Here is a 13,136-nt window from a genome sequence, read left to right on the forward strand (position 1 = left end):
ATAGGATTGGACAAATAATCGCAGGATGGAAGGTGCGGTTTTCCGGAAATTCGTCCATGTCGGTGGAAGATTTCATATATCGGATAGAAGCGCTAACCAAGCAGACCTTAGAGGGTAATCTCGATCTAGTGGCCAGAAACGCCATTTATTTATTTGAAGCCAGTGCGAGCGAGTGGTTTTGGCGTTACCATAAAAGCGTACCATCCGTGACCTGGCCGCAGCTAAGTACAGCCTTAAAAACTCGATTTAGAGATGGGCGTACCGATCTGGAAATTCGTACGGCAATAGTGCAACGAAAGCAGAAGCCGCACGAACTATTTGATACATTTTACGAAGCCATTGTAACCTTGTCCGACAAACTAGTCAACCCCATGTCCGAAATGTCGCTGTTGGAAGTGCTAAAGTCGAATCTCTTGGCCGATATCCAACATGAAATTTTATACATTCCCATTCTGTCAGTAGCACAATTGCGCAACATAGTGCGTACTCGCGAACGGTTTTTGCAATCAGTGGCTAAGCCTATGGGCAGCGCTGAGCCGAAGCGTAATCCTATACGACGACAGGTGCATGAAATTGTGGTACAGACAGACAAGGAAGGCGATGAGGTCGATGAAACAGAACAGCTAGATATCGCTGCAGTAACCCTTTCCTGTTGGAACTGTGGTTGTCAGGGGCATCGGTATCAAGACTGCGTAGGTGATCGCACCGTCTTTTGTTACGGCTGTGGCAAACGGGATACGTATAAGCCGTCGTGCTCTAGGTGCAACGATCCAAAAAACTCGTCAAGCCGTGCACAATCGACAGGTGCACGCAAACCAAACAGTTCGAAAGCAACGAACACCATTTAATGGACGTTTCGACAGTTCCATTACTCCCTGACTTAAAAAAACTCCCAGACATTCCTTCACCCACTTGTATTTTACCCCCAAGTGAGGACCGAATTCCATTACCGACTCGATCTCGAAAGCGATTGCTCCAATATCGGCAAACTGTCAAAACCGAGCGCTCTAACGTATTGGCGTCAGTCGTTAATACGTCTAAGGACTGGCGACCCTATGCGGAAGTCACCGTACTGGGAAGGACGCTCAGTGGACTGATGGACACCGGTGCATCCATAAGTTGCATAGGTGGGAAGTTTGCGGCCGACCTGGTTCAGAATCCGAACCAGATCAAGCCTGTGAGAGCAGCAGTACGTACGGCGGATGGGCAGAGCCAGCCAATAATTGGCAAGGTCACCACCGAAGTGGGTTTTCAAGGCCAGAAGAAAGTCTTGAAATTGTTTGTAGTCCCATCCTTGGCGCAAGACCTATATCTAGGCATAGACTTCTGGTCTCGTTTTAATTTGTTACCTGCTTTTCTAGCCAATAAATCATCCAGTCCAGAGGTGTCAAGCTTAGCATTTGATAGTACGTTACATGTGTGTTTGTCGAAGCATCAGCAAGCTCAGTTAGCAGAGACGGTTCAACTTGTTTCCCTCCTTTGCGAAGCAAGGTCTGGGAAAAACCGGCTGGTTGTCGCACGATATTGAAGTGGGCAGCGCAAAGGCAATAAAGCAACGACATTATGCTGTGTCTCCAGCCGTTGAAAAGCTAATGTACGTAGAGGTAGACCGAATGTTAGCTCTTGGAGTAATCGAAGAATCAGATAGCGCATGGTCGTCACCCGTGGTCCTCGTTCGTAAACCGGGAAAGGTGCGATTATGCATCGACAGTCGGAAACTGAACGAAGTCACTGTTAAGAACGCTTATCCCATGCCATTGATCGATGGCATTCTCAGTCGGCTTCCTCGAGCTGAGTTCATTTCAAGCATCGATTTGAAGGATGCCTATTGGCAAATTCCGCTGGAAGTAAGCGCTCGTGAAAAAACGGCGTTTACCATCCCAGGGCGCCCGTTGTATCAGTACACGGTCATGCCCTTTGGGTTGTGTAATGCACCCCAAACGATGTCCAAGTTGATGGATAAAGTGATACCGCCATCTCTACGAAATGAGATATTTATTTATCTAGACGATTTGTTGGTGATCTCTGAATCCTTTGAGCAGCATATTCAAGTCCTCAATGTCCTGTCTGCCCGATTACGCGAAGCTGGTCTGACCATAAACGTGGAGAAGTCCAAATTTTGCCTAAAGGAGATCAAATACCTAGGACATATTATAGGCAACGGAACGATCCAGACAGATGTTGAGAAGGTCCAAGCGATTCAAGAGTTTCCGGTCCCCCGATCCGTGAAACAAGTCCGTAGGTTCTTAGGTCTCACTGGTTGGTACCACAAATTCATAAAAAATTATGCGGGTATCGCAGCGCCAATCTCAGATACACTTAAGAGCAAGCGAAAATTTGAATGGACCGATGAAGCACAGAACGCGTTCGATTCCTTAAAATCACAGATGTGTAACGCTCCTGTGTTGCACAGTCCCGATTTTACCATTCCTTTTTCAATCCATTGTGATGCGAGTCACACAGGAGTGGGTGGTGTCCTGATGCAATCAGATGAAGATGGCAACGAGGTACCCATCGCTTTTATGTCACGCAAATTGAACCAATGTCAACGTAATTATTCCGTAACCGAAAAAGAGTGTTTGGCAGCGGTCATGTGCGTCAAGAAATTTAGAGCGTATGTAGAAGGGCATCAGTTTTCCATTATTACCGATCATGCCTCATTAAAATGGCTGATGTCACAGGCTGACCTAAACTCGAGACTAGCTCGATGGGCCCTGAAACTGCAAGGCTTCACCTTTAAGATTTTTCATAGAAAGGGTAGTCAGAACATCGTTCCGGATGCCTTATCACGAGTGCATACCGAAGACTTATCGTATATTGGCATTGATAGCCTAGTGGACCTTCAATCGGAAGCGTTTAAATCCACTGACTATCAGGAACTCATTGCGAAAATTCAAGCTAATCCAGATCCGTTTACCTGATGTAAAAGTAATGGATAACCTTCTGTATCGTCGAGCTGAACACGCCACTGGTGAGCAAATTAGTGACGACATGTGCTGGAAACTGTGGGTTCCCAGAGCTCTGGTGACAGAAGTGCTTAAACAAGGCCACGAACATCCCTTAGCTTCTCACAGTGGGATCAATAAGACGCTAGAACGAGTTCGACGCTTCTATTATTGGCCAAATTTAGTGGGCGATGTAAAAGCTTTTATCAACAATTGCGAAGTGTGCAAATGTTGTAAGCACCCCAATCGTCCTCTACGTCCTCCAATGGGCAAAGCAGGAGAGACCTTTCGGCTATTTCAGAAACTTTACGTCGATTTTCTAGGTCCGTACCCCCGAAGTCGATCTGGAAATATAGGCATTTTTGTAGTACTCGATCATTTTTCTAAATTTCCTTTCCTAAAAGTGGTAAAGAAATTTACGGCGGATGCCGTAATTCGGTTCATGGAGGAAGACCTGTTTCATTGCTTTGGAGTCCCGGAAGTGATAGTGTCAGATAACGGTGTTCAATTCAAGTCACACAAGTTTAATGATCTGTTAGCGAAATACCAAATTCGACATTCGTACACCGCCGCCTACGCTCCCCAAACCAATGCCTCAGAGCGGGTAAATCGCTCAGTACTCGCTGCTATCAAAGCGTACATTAAGCCCGATCAATCCAATTGGGATGAGCAGATTAGCTTCATTACTTGTGCGTTACGGTCCAGTGTGCATGCAGCCGTCAAAAGTAGCCCATATCGTGTTGCTTTTGGCCAAAACATGATTACTGGCGGTTCCACTTATCAACTCCTACGAAACCTCAGTATGTTGGAGGACCGAACTGTGGTATTTGATCGCGACGATTCCTTCGAGCTAATTCGCAAGACCGCTGCAGAAGCAATGAAACAGCAGCATGTTCGAAACGAAAATATCTATAATCTTCGAAGCCGAGAAGTAAACTTTCAAGTGGGTCAAGAAGTTTATAGACGAAATTTTGATCAGAGTAGTTTTGTGAAAGGCTTTAATGCGAAACTGGCACCTACGTTTCGGAAAGCCCGCATTAAGAAAAGACTCGGGAACAGCTACTATGAGCTGGAAGACTTCCAGGGTCGCTTTATAGGTAAATATCACGCAAAAGATATTAAACAATAAATCGTATCAAGCACTCCAAGTGTGGATCACGCTTTGGTTAGCAAGACCCCAAAGTGTGATTTCAGCGGGGGGGGTGTAATATTCGACGCTTGTCGTGCCTTTTATTTGAATTAACGGCTAACTCCCAAAATTACAGCCTAAAACTAGGCAGAACAAAAAAAAATTCGAGTTGCAGAGCTTGTGAGCTTTAACCATACATAGAGTATCAGCTGTTTTGCGACCAAGTGGCAACACTAAGATATGCAATTTTTCTGCTTTGCACTATATTTCATTAAATATTGCTGTGGCTGGATTCTGTATAACAGAAAAAGACCATAGAAGGTGTGGAAAAAACGTGGGTTGCTGTACCTAGTAGTCCCAGCCTCTGTCTTTTTACCTCGTGGCCGTCAGAGTGACCGGCAGTGAAAAAAGAAGTCTGCTTGAGCTGACCCAGTTCTCTAAACAAGGTCAAGCCCAAAGTCAAAGCCTAGTGCAAGTGCCAAGTGCGGCTCAAAGTGATCATTGAATTTGAGTGGACGCGCCAGTTATATATCGCCAATACTGGGGCAGCCGTTCGACCATTTGGAAACGAGCGCCCCCAGTGTATCAACATTTTTCGAAACAGTGGTGCAATTCTGTTGAGGTAATTATCCACCCAGCTGCAGCGACCCGTTGAAAAATGTTCTGTTCTTTCCGTGTAGGATTAGCACCACTAGTATCTACGTATTGAAACGCTGGTCTAGAAGATACGGATTGGTTATTCCCGGAGACCTCTTGGCCACGTGCCCGTACCACCGTTCGGTAGCCGAGGGCATGGACTTGCGCCTCAAGTAAACCCGATCGGTGTGCTTTGCAATCTTCGCCTGGACACGTTCGACCCATGGGGATGAGCTGAGTGACTCTTCAAATAAACCCGTCACCCCACGAGCAATCCAGTGTGCGAGTGTACCTAACCTCACGCCGCAGATGGACCGCGGTCATTGACCCCTGGCATCGGAAGCAGCTGATGTTACCTGCGCCCGGTACAATCGTGTGCCACCTTCAGACCTCGAGTAGGAACTCGGTCTCCAGCCGGGAAGCATCGAACCCGCATCGGATTTAGTTATATTCTCTATCTTTCTTTCGAAATTAGACCCGATATGCGAAACCCTGTTTTTTTTTATCCGCTTTCTGTCTAACAATGTTCTTTTGATACGGCAAAAATGTGCAAAAGCCAAGTAAATACGGTATAAACCAAAAGGGAATTCCTGTCCATGGGCTAAGTCGAACTTGAACAAATGAGTAGTGTATTAATACCAATTATTTTTACAGTTTTTGATTTTGGTTGCCACGCATTCATCTCATCATCTATGCAGATACTCATCACAATCACACACATCATCATACTCATCCACCCATCAAATCACCTCATCCAACACACAACGAAAGATCTTTCTGCGTGGGAGTCAAAGTTATTAATCGTGTCGTAAGTGATTATAAAAAAAAAAAAAAACAAGTAAGCCATCTGAAAAGAATGAATGTGCGGTAACTATTCGTTGGTCTTCAACCATGATCACGGTTTTACACACGTAGTACTCATGCCTTTAAACGACTTTCCATATACCCGATTTTTGTCTGGTTTTGGCACTGCCCAAGTACCGTAATGACATATGACGTTTCCTTGTTCATATGATGAACACGTACCTATTTCTTGCCTTTATCTATACCTACTACTAATCATTTTTATAGATTTAAGAACCTTATACGCTACCTCGCCCCTATGATACTCTTAATACTAGTAATACCCTATAAATGTAAGACGATACCGAATAGCAGGCTTATATTAGGGACTAGATCCTATTAGCGTTAGGTTTGATAGGAGTTTAAATGAAGAATTATGGATTGTTTAAATAAAGTAGTTTTGGAAATGAACCGTGGCTAAATAGATTATATCGGAACCATGCAACCTCGAAAAACGGAGATGTGACCCACCGCAGTCTTTGTTGGAGGGATCCTGACGATTAATAGGTGGCCCTGAAGGATCATGGTAGGGTGGGCGTTCTCGCCAATGGGCGATACCGCAGCCGACAAAGATCTGACCGGTGATCTTCTTCGTTCACGTGTACATGCTGATCTGTCCCTTTGACCCCCCTGTATCCCGTTTCCTAGTATCCTTTCCCTACTCGTACGCGATTTTTTTTATAAATTCTTATCTCGACCATTTGCCAGAGCTATAAATGGGTAGTAAAATTTCCTCCATGCCCACACCCCGCCGACCAGAGACAAAAGCCGAAGCCAGCGCGTACTTCCTACTCCCGTTTACTTATCATCAGCTCCTCGACCCTGTACGTTGTATGCTACACACGCTCCAGGAAATGTGGCAGGATCGCATATTTTGGGCATAAGCACCAATATGGCAATATAGCCCCAAAAAGTGGAACCTCCGCAACTATATGGCACCTGCACTTATGTAGAACACCTTCCTATCCAGCACTGGCATGTATACTGAACCACCGCACCTATATAGCACCCACGCTCCAGGAAATGTGGCAGGATCGCACTTCTTGGGCACTAGCAACAATATGGCACTCTAGCCCCAAAAAAGTGGAACCTCCGCAACTATATGGCACCTGCACTTATATAGAACCCTTCCCTATCCAGCACTGGCATGTATACTGAACCACCGCACCTGTATAGCACACACGCTCCAGGAAATGTGGCAGGATCGCACATCTTGGGCATAAGCACCAATATGGCAATATAGCCCCAAAAAAGTCGAACCTCCGCAACTATATGGCACCTGCACTTATACAGAACCCTTCACTATCCAGCACTGTCATGTATACTGAACCACCGAACCTATATAGCACCCACGCTCTAGGAAATTTGGCAGGATCGCATATTTTGGGCATAAGCACCAATATGGCAATATAGCCCTAAAAAAGTGGAAACTCCGCAACTATATGGCACCTGCACTTATATAGAACCCTTCCCTATCCAGCACTGGCATGTATACTGAACCACCGCACCTATATAGCATCCACGCTCCAGGAAATGTGGCAGGATCGCATATTTTGGGCATAAGCACCAATATGGCAATATAGCCACAAAAAAGTGGAACCTCCGCAACTATATGGCACCTGCACTTATATAGAACCCTTCCCTATCCAGCACTGGCAAGTATACTGAACCACCGCACCTATATAGCATCCACGCTCCAGGAAATGTGGCAGGATCGCATATTTTGGGCATAAGCACCAATATGGCAATATAGCCCTAAAAAAGTGAAACCTCCGAAATTATATGACACCTGCACTTATATAGAAACCTTCCCTATACAGCACTTGCATGTATATTGAATCACCGCAACGATCTGGAACCCACGCTCTAGGAAATGTGGAAGGATCGCATATTTTAGGCATAAGCACCAATATGGCAATATAGCCCCAAAAAAGTGGAACCTCCGCAACTATATGGCACCTGCACTTATGAAGAACACCTTCCTATCCAGCACTGGCATGTATACTGAACCACCGCACCTATATAGCACCCACGCTCCAGGAAATGTGGCAGGATCGCACTTCTTGGGCACTAGCAACAATATGGCACTCTAGCCCCAAAAAAGTGGAACCTCCGCAACTATATGGCACCTGCACTTATACAGAACCCTTCACTATCCAGCACTGTCATGTATACTGAACCACCGAACCTATATAGCACCCACGCTCCAGGAAATGTGGCAGGATCGCATATTTTGGGCATAAGCACCAATATGGCAATATAGCCCCAAAAAAGTGGAACCTCCGCAACTATATGGCACCTGCACTTATATAGAACCCTTCCCTATCCAGCACTGGCATGTATACTGAACCACCGCACCTGTATAGCACACACGCTCCAGGAAATGTGGCAGGATCGCACATCTTGGGCATAAGCACCAATATGGCAATATAGCCCCAAAAAAGTGGAACCTCCGCAACTATATGGCACCTGCACTTATATAGAACCCTTCCCTATCCAGCACTGGCATGTATACTGAACCACCGCACCTATATAGCATCCACGCTCCAGGAAATGTGGCAGGATCGCATATTTTGGGCATAAGCACCAATATGGCAATATAGCCCCAAAAAAGTGGAACCTCCGCAACTATATGGCACCTGCACTTATGTAGAACACCTTCCTATCCAGCACTGGCATGTATACTGAACCACCGCACCTATATAGCACCCACGCTCCAGGAAATGTGGCAGGATCGCACTTCTTGGGCACTAGCAACAATATGGCACTCTAGCCCCAAAAAAGTGGAACCTCCGCAACTATATGGCACCTGCACTTATATAGAACCCTTCCCTATCTAGCACTGGCATGTATACTGAACCACCGCACCTATATAGCACCAACGCTCCAGGAAATGTGGCAGGATCGCATATTTTGGGCATAAGCACCGATATGTCTCTCTAGCCCCAAAAAAGTGGAACCTCCGCAACTATATGGCACCTGCACTTATATAGAACCCTTCTCTATCCAGCACTGGCATGTATACTGAACCACCGCACCTATATAGCATCCACGCTCCAGGAAATGTGGCAGGATCGCATATTTTGGGCATAAGCACCAATATGGCACTCTAGCCCCAAAAAAGTGGAACCTCCGCAACTATATGGCACCTGCACTTCTATAGAATCCTTCCCTATCCAGCACTGGCATGTATACTGAACCACCGCACCTATATAGCATCCACGCTCCAGGAAATGTGACAGGATCGCATATTTTGGGCATAAGCACCAATATGGCAATATAGCCCCAAAAAAGTGGAACCTCCGCAACTATATGGCACCTGCACTTATATAGAACCCTTCCCTATCCAGCACTGTGCAAATATACTGAACCACCGCACCTATATAGCCCCCACGATCCAGGAAATGTGGCAGGATCGCATATTTTGGGCATAAGCACCAATATGGCGATGTAGCCCTAAAAAAGTGGAACGTCCGAAATTATATGACACCTGCACTTATATAGAAACTTTCCCTATACAGCACTTGCATGTATATTGAATCACCGCAACGATCTGGAACCCACGCTCTAGGAAATGTGGCAGGATCGCATATTTTGGGCATAAGCACCAATATGGCAATATAGCCCCAAAAAAGTGGAACCTCCGCAACTATATGGCACCTGCACTTATATAGAACACCTCCCTATCAAGCACTGGCATGTATACTGAACCACCGCACCTATATAGCACCCACGCTTCAGGAAATGTGGCAGGATCGCACTTCTTGGGCACTAGCACCAATATGGCACTCTAGCCCCAAAAAAGTGGAACCTCCGCAACTATATGGCACCTGCACTTATATCTTACCCTTCACTATCCAGCACTGGCATGTATACTAAACCACCGCACCTATATAGCACCCACGCTTCGGGAAATGTGGCAGGATCGCACATCTTGGGCATAAGCACCAATATGGCAATATAGCCCCAAAAAAGTGGAACCTCCGCAACTATATGGCACCTGCACTTATATCTAACCCTTCACTATCCAGCACTGGCATGTATACTGAACCACCGCACCTATATAGCACCCACGCTCTAGGAAATTTGGCAGGATCGCATATTTTGGGCATAAGCACCAATATGGCAATATTGCCCTAAAAAAGTGGAACCTCCGAAATTATATGACACCTGCACTTATATAGAAACCTTCCCTATACAGCACTTGCATGTATATTGAATCACCGCAACGATCTGGAACCCAAGCTCTAGGAAATGTGGCAGGATCGCATATTTTGGGCATAAGCACCAATATGGCAATATAGCCCTAAAAAAGTGGAACCTCCGCAACTATATGGCACCTGCACTTATATATAACCCTTCACTATCCAGCACTGGCATGTATACTAAACCACCGCACCTATATAGCACCCACGCTCCGGGAAATGTGGCAGGATCGCACATCTTGGGCATAAGCACCAATATGGCAATATAGCCCCAAAAAAGTGGAACCTCCGCAACTATATGGCACCTGCACTTATATAGAACCCTTCCCTATCCAGCACTGTGCAAATATACTGAACCACCGCACCTATATAGCCCCCACGCTCCAGGAAATGTGGCAGGATCGCATATTTTGGGCATAAGCACCAATATGGCGATGTAGCCCTAAAAAAGTGGAACCTCCGAAATTATATGACACCTGCACTTATATAGAAACTTTCCCTATACAGCACTTGCATGTATATTGAATCACCGCAACGATCTGGAACCCACGCTCTAGGAAATGTGGCAGGATCGCATATTTTGGGCATAAGCACCAATATGGCAATATAGCTCCAAAAAAGTGGAACCTCCGCAACTATATGGCACCTGCACTTATATAGAACACCTCCCTATCAAGCACTGGCATGTATACTGAACCACCGCACCTATATAGCATCCACGCTCCAGGAAATGTGACAGGATCGCATATTTTGGGCATAAGCACCAATATGGCAATATAGCCCCAAAAAAGTGGAACCTCCGCAACTATATGGCACCTGCACTTATATAGAACCCTTCCCTATCCAGCACTGTGCAAATATACTGAACCACCGCACCTATATAGCCCCCACGATCCAGGAAATGTGGCAGGATCGCATATTTTGGGCATAAGCACCAATATGGCGATGTAGCCCTAAAAAAGTGGAACCTCCGAAATTATATGACACCTGCACTTATATAGAAACTTTCCCTATACAGCACTTGCATGTATATTGAATCACCGCAACGATCTGGAACCCAAGCTCTAGGAAATGTGGCAGGATCGCATATTTTGGGCATAAGCACCAATATGGCACTCTAGCCCCAAAAAAGTGGAACCTCCGCAACTATATGGCACCTGCACTTATATAGAATCCTTCCCTATCCAGCACTGGCATGTATACTGAACCACCGCACCTATATAGCATCCACGCTCCAGGAAATGTGACAGGATCGCATATTTTGGGCATAAGCACCAATATGGCAATATAGCCCCAAAAAAGTGGAACCTCCGCAACTATATGGCACCTGCACTTATATAGAACCCTTCCCTATCCAGCACTGTGCAAATATACTGAACCACCGCACCTATATAGCCCCCACGATCCAGGAAATGTGGCAGGATCGCATATTTTGGGCATAAGCACCAATATGGCGATGTAGCCCTAAAAAAGTGGAACGTCCGAAATTATATGACACCTGCACTTATATAGAAACTTTCCCTATACAGCACTTGCATGTTCATTTTAATTTTCCCATTTCTGAGAACACGCTTCAATCAAGAAACGCTTAAATAATAAGCTTAAAAATGTTGTAGACTTCGATTGGATGTGCGATCCACGTTTACTTGGAAATGACAAGGGGACCCGTCTGCTTGGCGGCATCGCGCTGCTTGACCACAATCTGGTTGGCGATGCGATCCAAATCACGCTGTCCGATGGAACTGAGCTTGCGACCACCCTCTGGGTGCTTCTCGACAAGGCGGGCGTGCTCGAGGGCCTGGAGAGCCTTACGGGCGGCACCGTCAGCGGCACGGCAGAAATGCGAAGGGTGGACACCGTTGCGCTTGCGACCACCATAGATCTTGGTGATGGAGCCAACACCAGCGGGACTGCGGTGATACAGATGGCGCAGGATCGAGGCGCAACGCACGTAGAACCAGTCGGGATCGTAGGGGGCCAGCTCCTTGAACTTGGCCGTCTTGATGATGTCCATCTGGTCGGGCACCTTCAATTTGCCAGTCTTCTTGAGGAAGACGGCAACCGCCTTGGTAACGGCATGCTGGTCAATATCCTTTACTGTGACACCTGGCATCTTTCTTGTTAAAGTCAACCGGAAACGATCTGGAACCCACGCTCTAGGAAATGTGGCAGGATCGCATATTTTGGGCATAAGCACCAATATGGCAATATAGCCCCAAAAAAGTGGAACCTCCGCAACTATATGGCACCTGCACTTATATAGAACACCTCCCTATCAAGCACTGGCATGTATACTGAACCACCGCACCTATATAGCACCCACGCTTCAGGAAATGTGGCAGGATCGCACTTCTTGGGCACTAGCACCAATATGGCACTCTAGCCCCAAAAAAGTGGAACCTCCGCAACTATATGGCACCTGCACTTATATCTTACCCTTCACTATCCAGCACTGGCATGTATACTAAACCACCGCACCTATATAGCACCCACGCTTCGGGAAATGTGGCAGGATCGCACATCTTGGGCATAAGCACCAATATGGCAATATAGCCCCAAAAAAGTGGAACCTCCGCAACTATATGGCACCTGCACTTATATCTAACCCTTCACTATCCAGCACTGGCATGTATACTGAACCACCGCACCTATATAGCACCCACGCTCTAGGAAATTTGGCAGGATCGCATATTTTGGGCATAAGCACCAATATGGCAATATAGCCCTAAAAAAGTGGAACCTCCGAAATTATATGACACCTGCACTTATATAGAAACCTTCCCTATACAGCACTTGCATGTATATTGAATCACCGCAACGATCTGGAACCCAAGCTCTAGGAAATGTGGCAGGATCGCATATTTTGGGCATAAGCACCAATATGGCAATATAGCCCTAAAAAAGTGGAACCTCCGCAACTATATGGCACCTGCACTTATATATAACCCTTCACTATCCAGCACTGGCATGTATACTAAACCACCGCACCTATATAGCACCCACGCTCCGGGAAATGTGCCAGGATCGCACATCTTGGGCAAAAGCACCAATATGGCAATATAGCCCCAAAAAAGTGGAACCTCCGCAACTATATGGCACCTGCACTTATATAGAACCCTTCCCTATCCAGCACTGTGCAAATATACTGAACCACCGCACCTATATAGCCCCCACGCTCCAGGAAATGTGGCAGGATCGCATATTTTGGGCATAAGCACCAATATGGCGATGTAGCCCTAAAAAAGTGGAACCTCCGAAATTATATGACACCTGCACTTATATAGAAACTTTCCCTATACAGCACTTGCATGTATATTGAATCACCGCAACGATCTGGAACCCACGCTCTAGGAAATGTGGCAGGATCGCATATTTTGG

The 13,136-nt window shown here is 46.2% G+C and overlaps 1 protein-coding gene across 1 annotated transcript; it reads right to left on the reverse strand.

Moving 5' to 3' along the window:
- Positions 1 to 11,296: 11,296 nt before the first annotated feature.
- LOC113567232 (40S ribosomal protein S19a) lies at positions 11,297 to 11,887 on the reverse strand. Its single transcript, XM_026994401.1, has one exon. It carries the CDS (start codon positions 11,869 to 11,871, stop codon positions 11,401 to 11,403), a length of 471 nt encoding a protein of 156 aa, XP_026850202.1. The 5' UTR covers positions 11,872 to 11,887; the 3' UTR covers positions 11,297 to 11,400.
- Between the last annotated feature and the right edge of the window lie 1,249 nt (positions 11,888 to 13,136).

The sequence above is a fragment of the Drosophila persimilis genome, unplaced genomic scaffold (assembly GCF_003286085.1).
Source record: "Drosophila persimilis strain 14011-0111.01,24,50 unplaced genomic scaffold, DperRS2 tig00002577-arrow-arrow-pilon, whole genome shotgun sequence".
NCBI lineage: Eukaryota > Metazoa > Arthropoda > Insecta > Diptera > Drosophilidae > Drosophila > Drosophila persimilis.